Source organism: Cyprinodon variegatus, unplaced genomic scaffold (genome assembly GCF_000732505.1).
Source record: "Cyprinodon variegatus isolate N-32 unplaced genomic scaffold, C_variegatus-1.0 Scaffold101, whole genome shotgun sequence".
Taxonomy (NCBI): domain Eukaryota; kingdom Metazoa; phylum Chordata; class Actinopteri; order Cyprinodontiformes; family Cyprinodontidae; genus Cyprinodon; species Cyprinodon variegatus.
In genome coordinates, this window is record NW_015150554.1 from 1350602 (window position 1) to 1357981 (window position 7380).

Below are 7380 nucleotides of genomic sequence, written 5' to 3' on the forward strand. Positions count from 1 at the left end.
AGAGGATCCAGATGTTGAACCTCTGGTTGCTTGTTTCTTCAGGCTCCCAGTCTTAGCAGCCTGATGAACCCGTTCTGGTTGGTTCTGGTTCCCCTCCTCTGGGTCCAATCGGACCCACATAAACCTGAAGGTTTTCCATCAACCAGAACCTTCGTTGGTTCTGACGGACTTCCTGTTTGACCCGGTAGTCCAGTAAAAGGTTCTTACCCGTTTCCTGTGTGTCTCCCTCTAGTGCCCACAGCCGGGATGACCCGTCTGGTTCGCTCCAGAACCCACTCGGCCTCCAGTGCGGGTTCCTCGGAGGGGCCCCGGGGCCGCAGCAGCGTCCTGGAGGGCGCCGACCCCCAGAACCCAGCGGTCCAAACCATAGAGATGACGGCGTAGAACCAGAGCCGGTCCAGGTTCTCCAACAGCCTCGGTTCTTCCTGCAGGATCTCAGAGTGGAGTAGAGCGGACCTGTGTGGTTCTGTTAGTTCCCCTCTGTGGGGCCCGGCCGTTACCACGGTAACGCTTTCTATCTTCATGAGTTCAGGTGTTGTTCTGTGGTTCCGTTTCTCTTGGGTTAGATGTTCTTTTCCTTTGGACTCTATCTTTCTGTGGGATGTTTATAGAAATCTTCGGTTCTGACTCTCAGACTTTTGGGTCAAACTGTTTCTGTTTGGACGGAAACCTTCAATTAGACGCCAGAACACCTCGTTACAGCAGAACCCCCCGACAGTCACGGCCCAATCGGACCCTAGTTTCCCCGTTTTATATCAGTCCGCATGCTGAATGGTGGCAGTGAAGTGGTTCTGGATCTGATGGATCCCCTCTGTGATGTTAAATGGACCCAAACAGAAGCCGCTCCACATCCCGGGGTCCGATTCATGAAGCAGGTTTAACAGATTCACATCTTCAACTCTAAATTAGTCTAGCCTAAAGTCGGGAACTCTGAGTGTTCGGTTTTATAAACAGTTAGCCAATTCTAACTAGATCCACTCAGAGTTAAACGGTTCGTAACAAATCTGAAAATTCATTATCAGGGGAACACAGCTTTAGCGAGTCACCATGACAACAGGAAGTGCCTATTTCACTCCACTGGAACAAGAGGTTTTAATTAAAAGACAGAGAAACAGGCTAGAGCTGCAAAGGAGAGGAAGATGGAGAAGACTGTTGCTCCAGTTAATGTGTAAGTTTATATAAAGTGATCTATGGCAGGCCGTTTTATCATTTATTAAAATCACTCTCCTCTCTGTGGTTCACTAAAATAAGATTCTCCCTGATCAAAATCCCACTGAACTGTAATAATAGATTTTCTAAATTACATTTTTGAAGCAGAAACAGAATTTTAGAAAGTAAAAAAAAGATAAATTATAATAAGAATTAAGTTTTATATATCTATAAATGTTTACACATTTAAAGTGGCCGTTCTGACATTTATCAGCTTGACTGAAAATGTATTTATGATATCTGAAAAATATTTTTTAATAGTTAAAGTAATACAAATAATAACCAGTAATATTAAGAATATGGAGATCTGGAGATTTCTAGACATCCGGGATGTTTATTCTAGATGTGGAGAATGTCATTTTGCTTGAAATTGTCATTTAGACACAGAAAAATGTTTTTATTCAGATTTTAGGAATTCAGTAAAACTAATACATGTCAAAATGGCTTGCCATAGTTTTACTGTAAAATTATTACGGGATTTTTTTTTTTATGGTAGTAGATCAACGTATCTATTTAGATTAAATCTTCTGTCAGCAGGTGAAGAAGTATAAAAACGTTGTTCTAATAAATAGAACCTGTTTATCATCTCATGGGTTCCTCCTCATGTTGATTCAGTCTGTTTTACAGTTAAGAGGCTGTTTGAAGCTGCGCTTCGGATCTTATCATCCCAATAAATTATTAGCGGCTATCAGTCCCATAGAATGGCTTCAGATTGATCGGCAATTAATGCCGATCATTCTTTAATAAGATCCTCATCAAATGGACGGGAAATGCTTGTTTTTAAAACCTAATGTGTCTGACAGACCCAGTGAATTATATATATATATATATATATTCTTGCACGTAACTACGACAGAAATCTGACTAAATCAGCAAATAAAGCGGCGTGATTGGCTGTAAGGAGAGCGGAGATAGAGGACACTGAGTTTACTGAAGGAAACCTGCTGCTGACCAGGTTAGCTCTGGGAGGAGGTTACTATGGCAACAGAGACAGAGGATGAGGAAACTCTCTTTGTGAAACGGAGAACTCAGAGTTTCCCTGATTTCAGGTTTAGAAAACTTTCAGTCAACCTGCTTTGTGAAACGGACCCCTGGGTCCCAAACGCCGCTGGTTTATATGTGCTCTTATTTTGGCGGGTTGTGCTGAAGCATGGATTTCCTGTTTGTAATGAAATAAAGATGATTTCTCAGAACCTGGAAGCAAAGTTTTCATACTTCCTTGCCGGGACGACCGCACAGAACACCCCCCATCTCTAAGTAATGAGTGAAAATATTAAAGGTAGAGTTTTGAAAAGACCCTCCCTCCCCACTGCGAAAAATAATAAGAACATTCAGGTAATTTAGCATTTGCTTTTAGAAAAAGTAACGTACAAAGCAGCGTTAGTCTAATGGTCTTGCTTAAGGACCCACACTGGCAGCTCATTCCCCCCGGCTGGGATTCGAACCCAGGACCTCCTGTGTATGGGTCAGCTGACGTACCATTTGAGCGCACGTTCTCGCACACCTATTAAAGACGTGCGAGAACGTGCACAAGCCCATTTCTCCTCATGCACGCTCTGTTTAAAAGCGTCTTACTTTCCAAACGATTTGCCATTTTTCCACCACGTCAGACTCAGCAGCTGTCAGTGAAAATGGAGACGAGCGCGTAGGACCGCCTTAAACGCATCACCAGAATGATTGACAGGAGGAAACAGAACATCCTCCACTAAACCTTTAAGGCTTGAACCCAATTATTGTCCAAATGATCAGAACCGAGCCTTCTGTGAAGCAGCTGCTTCACTTTTAGCCACTAGGGGGAGCTAAACCTGGAATGAACATGCTGTTACTTCCAGGATTAGCGCCCCCGCAGGCCACTGGCAGTACTGCACTGTCACTAAATGACCCAGTCTGTGTTCTGGTTCTGGAATCAGACCAGTTTGGACCAGCAGGTCTAAAGTTTCTGGTAAAGATGAGAAAACGTTCATCCTCTGGATGAAATCCTCCACCAGAGAACCAGCCGGGGGCCGCGGCTAACAGCTGTTAGCTTAGAGAGCTGTGAGATCGGCAGAGAAAGGAGGTCGATGAGGTTTGATCTTCTCTCTACGTCTATTTCACCCTCTGAACTTTCATTATTCATCTATGATAATGGAAACCCAGTTTTGCATCTATGACTCCTTTAAATCTCCACGAACATATTAGTTTAAAGGTATAAATAATGATCTATTGATTACTCCTCGCTGACCGGACGTTTCCTTTAAATGACATCATTCTGATGGGCTCAGCCAGTCCGGCTCTGATGATCCGGTGTTTCCTGCAGGACCAGAGCTGTGGGGAACCTCCTGAGCTCAGATGTTGAAGGATTAGAAACGAAGCAGCTTCTGAAATGTCGTTTTATTCTGAAGCTTTAGAGAGAAAATAATCAAACTGATTGATGTGAGGAAACGTCGTGGTTCTGAACTCTGTGGTTAAAGAATGTTTATCAGCAGAACGTCTGAAGGTCCAGTTTACAGAAGGTGGAGAACCTTCCAGGTGGTTCTGTAGACCCAACCAAACAGGCGAGCTCAGTCTGAGGGTCCGCGGCGGTTCAGCTGGCAGCAGGGGGCGCCGTCTTACTGCAGAGCCGCCCCAGCAGGCCGGCCATCTGCAGCAGGGAGTTAACGCCTTCAGCGACCCGCATGTGAGTGAAGCCGATCTCCTGCGGAGCAACAGAACAGGTTGAGGCGGCGGACTGGACCCGCCCCCGACCCGACCCGACCAACCAGAACAGGAGGAGCAGCCTCACCTTGATGAACTCCAGTTTGAGGAACTCTGCCATCTGGTAGGTCTTGCAGACCCTGAAGATGTTCCCGATGATGTCCTCTGGGGAGTAGCCCAGCGCCCACAGCTGCTCCACCACCTGGTAGGCCGCGTCGATGTTCCCCTCCACGCAGTGTCCCAGCATGCTTTTCACCAGCAGGGGGTGGGGCTCGTCGCACACCTTGAAGACGTTCTCGCTGTTGATGTAGCCGAACCCAGAGTTGGTGGACTGCAGGTTGTTCAGCGCCTGAAGGAGGAGCAGAACCGGCGCCGTCAGCACAGAAGCACGCCATGCCTCAGAGCCGCGCTCCTGACTCCGCCCCCTCACCTGTCTCATGTCCCCCTGTGCCGTGAAGATGACGGCCTCCAGCCCGTCGTCGGACACCGCCAGGCGCTCCTTCTCCACCACCTCCTGCAGCCGGGCCAGAATCTGTCCGTCCGTCAGCTTGGAGTAGCGCAGCACGGCGCAGCGGGACTGGATCGGCTCGATGATTTTATCGGAGGCGTTGCACGCCAGAGCGAAGCGCGTCGTCTTGGAGTAGATCTCCATGATCCTCCTCAGCGCCTGCTGGGCTCCGTCTGTCATGCTGGAAGCAGAAGAGTAGTTTATTTCTATAGCTCCAATTCACATCATGTCATCTCAGGTCACTTTATAGATCCAGTTCACCAGATCATCCAGTCAGATTGATTCAAAGTTTTCTATCTAAGGAAAACCAGCTGATTGCATCGACTCATTGACTCTTCAGCAATCCCTCACACTAAGCATGCTTGTAGCGACAGTGGAGAGGAAAAACTCCCTTTGAACAGGAAGAAACCTCCAGCAGAACCAGGCTCAGTGTGAGCGGCCATCTGCTGAGGCCCACTGGGGTTCAAGGAGACAGAAGCAGACATAGAAAAAGAAGCATAGATACAAAAGGCAACTGTCAACCAGCTCCACAGGCGGCCCCGTCCAGGAAACACACAGCCAGGCAGACGAGCTCCGAGCCAGCTCCCATGTCAGAGGATGAAGAGAGCACATCCAGTTAGTCACAGTCAGAGAAACAGGACTACACTGGAAAACAGGCCAAGCTCCAACATCTAGAAACAAAGGTGTTGATGGCAGCAGCACAGCTGATATTTCTCTCCAGGATGGAGTCACAGCCAAACAGGAACAGACCAGATGAAGCTACTATGAGAAAAAGCAGAGAGAGCAGAAGGTTAGAGATTGAACTAACAGATTCTGCAGAGTGGGAGAATAGAGATAGAATGAAGCAGAATGATGAAAAAGGGGTCCCTATGTCCTCCAGCAGTCTAAGCCTATAGCAGCAGAACTATAGAGATAGATCAGGATAACCTGAGCCACTCTAACTAGAAGCTTTATCAAAAAGGAAAGTTTTAAGCCTAGCCTTAAAGTAGACAGGGTGTCTCTCTATCTGGAAGGAAGCTAAAGGGAAAGAAAACAAACACAAGGGGGCAATAGAGAGCAGCACAAGAAATACAAAACCACTCAGAAACATGAAGGTGGATGCTTTGGTGGTGCAGTGGTTAGCGCACAGGAGCCATATAGGGAGGCCTCAGTCCTCTGCATGATGTAACCGGCGTGTGTTACATAAGCTGCTCTGCTATTCTTATTTTCTATTCAGTTTGATGAAATTATTGGCTAAATCTGAGGAGCAAAGGCTTTGCCTCATGCAGAAGGTCTCCAATAATGGAAATCAGCATATTTGTTTGACCAGATTCCCTTTTATGAGAGGAAAAAATGTATTTTTGCACTTTTGGCACTGTGCTAAAATCCCATTTCCTCCTAGCTCACTGCTCACTAAAACCTCTGTGGAACAAACCTGCTTCAACTGGTTCAGTCCAGATTAGCCTGAGTTCTAGTCAAGATGTGGATCTATAAAGACTGAGGGTTCATCCACAGTTTCAAATCGGCTTTCATGATGTTTTGCAGAGTTTATTTTGGAAAAAAATTACAGAGGCTAAATATTTTTCATTTTTCGTTTGTTTAATGGATCCTATGCGGAAGTTTAACTGAATAAACTGATTATTCGCCTTCATCCGCCTCCGAAACAGCCAACCAGCGTTCAACCAAATTAGCATTAGCGCCATTCTCTAGCCTTTTCTCAAGCTTTTTTCCCAAACATACAGCTTTACGATCAAACGGAAGCAGTTCCATGCTAACATATCGCGATATATCTGAATAAATTGTTTTAATAAACTTTTTTTTTTAAAATAAAGTATTTTAAATGCCACGTTAATCGCATTTAATGAATTTTAATGCCAATTAAGGCCTTAATTAAAAAAGAATGAAATGACTTTTCATTATTTTTATTAACCCATGGAAACCCTGAGTGTAGCTTAATGTGGCTAACTGAGCGAGCTAAAAGAGGCTAACATGTTAGCTACTGAGCACAGCTAGCCAAAGTGCTACCCAGCTCTATATCACGGTCTAACAGTTACTTTGTTCACCAGAAACAGATTTTATTTCAGGTCAAACTTCATCCGTCATTGGACGCGCTAACGGACGCTGCGTGATGTTATTATCGTTGCCAGGGCAACCACAATGTTTACATCATGTGGCAACGTTCAGCCATGCAGGCATGAAGCAGGACCCGAGCAGCTGTGGTAGCTGCAGCGGTCCAGATGTTCGGATCTGAGCCTGACCCACCTGTCCGCCTCGTCCAGGATGATGATCTTGTGTCGCCCTTTGGGCAGCGTGACCTTCTGCTGAGCAAACATCTTGATCTTGTTCCTCACCACGTCGATCCCCCTGCAGAACAAAAGTCCAACATCAGGACTCCTGTCTCTACCCCCCCTCCCCCGGTCAGAGCAGCCGACCCGAGTCTGACCTGTCGTTTGAGGCGTTCAGCTCTAGGACGGCGTCTTTCATGGCGGCTCCCAGCAGAGCTCGAGCCAAACACAGGATGCTGGTGGTCTTTCCCGTCCCTGGAGGTCCTGGACCACAGAACCCAGCAGCAAGGAGAGAAGAACAAACAGCATCTCAGGGTCATCGCTTCAGCTGCTCACTGTAGATGATCTAAACAAGCCCACAGTATCATCCCTCCACCGCCGTGCACGATATTTCCTCCCTGTCTCCCCCATGTTTCCTCCCTGTCTCCTCCCCATCTCCTCCCTGTCTCACCCATGTTTCCTCCCTGTTTCCTCCCTGTCTCCTCCATGTTTCCTCCCCGTCTCCCTATGTTTCCTCCATGTCTCCTCCCCATTTCCTCCCTGTCTTCTCCGTGTTTCCTCCCTGTCTCCTCCCCATCTCCTCCCTGTCTTCCCCGTGTTTCCTCCCTGTCTCCTCCATATTTCCTCCATGTCTCCTCCCCATCTCCTCCCTGTCTCACCCATGTTTCCTCCCTGTCTCCTCCATATTTCCTCCATGTCTCCTCCCCATCTCCTCCCTGTCTCACC

At 46.9% G+C, this 7380-nt stretch overlaps 2 protein-coding genes across 2 annotated transcripts in view; one reads left to right on the forward strand and one right to left on the reverse strand.

Moving 5' to 3' along the window:
- The window catches only part of LOC107084508 (protein NDRG3-like), a 5262-nt gene extending 4301 nt beyond the window's left edge, over positions 1 to 961 (forward strand). Inside the window, exon 12 of the mRNA XM_015374393.1 lies at positions 233 to 961. Within this exon, the coding sequence (XP_015229879.1) occupies positions 233 to 384 (152 nt within the window). The 3' untranslated portion in view covers positions 385 to 961. The remainder of the gene's footprint in view (positions 1 to 232) is intronic.
- Positions 962 to 3551: 2590 nt separating this feature from the next.
- rfc2 (replication factor C subunit 2) overlaps positions 3552 to 7380 on the reverse strand; it is an 8477-nt gene continuing 4648 nt past the window's right edge. The window contains exons 2-6 of the mRNA XM_015374392.1: positions 6813 to 6918; positions 6632 to 6733; positions 4313 to 4571; positions 3971 to 4231; positions 3552 to 3883 (exon numbers count right to left, since the gene is read on the reverse strand). Coding sequence (XP_015229878.1) covers positions 3773 to 3883; positions 3971 to 4231; positions 4313 to 4571; positions 6632 to 6733; positions 6813 to 6918 — 839 coding nt within the window. The 3' untranslated portion in view covers positions 3552 to 3772. The remainder of the gene's footprint in view (positions 3884 to 3970; positions 4232 to 4312; positions 4572 to 6631; positions 6734 to 6812; positions 6919 to 7380) is intronic.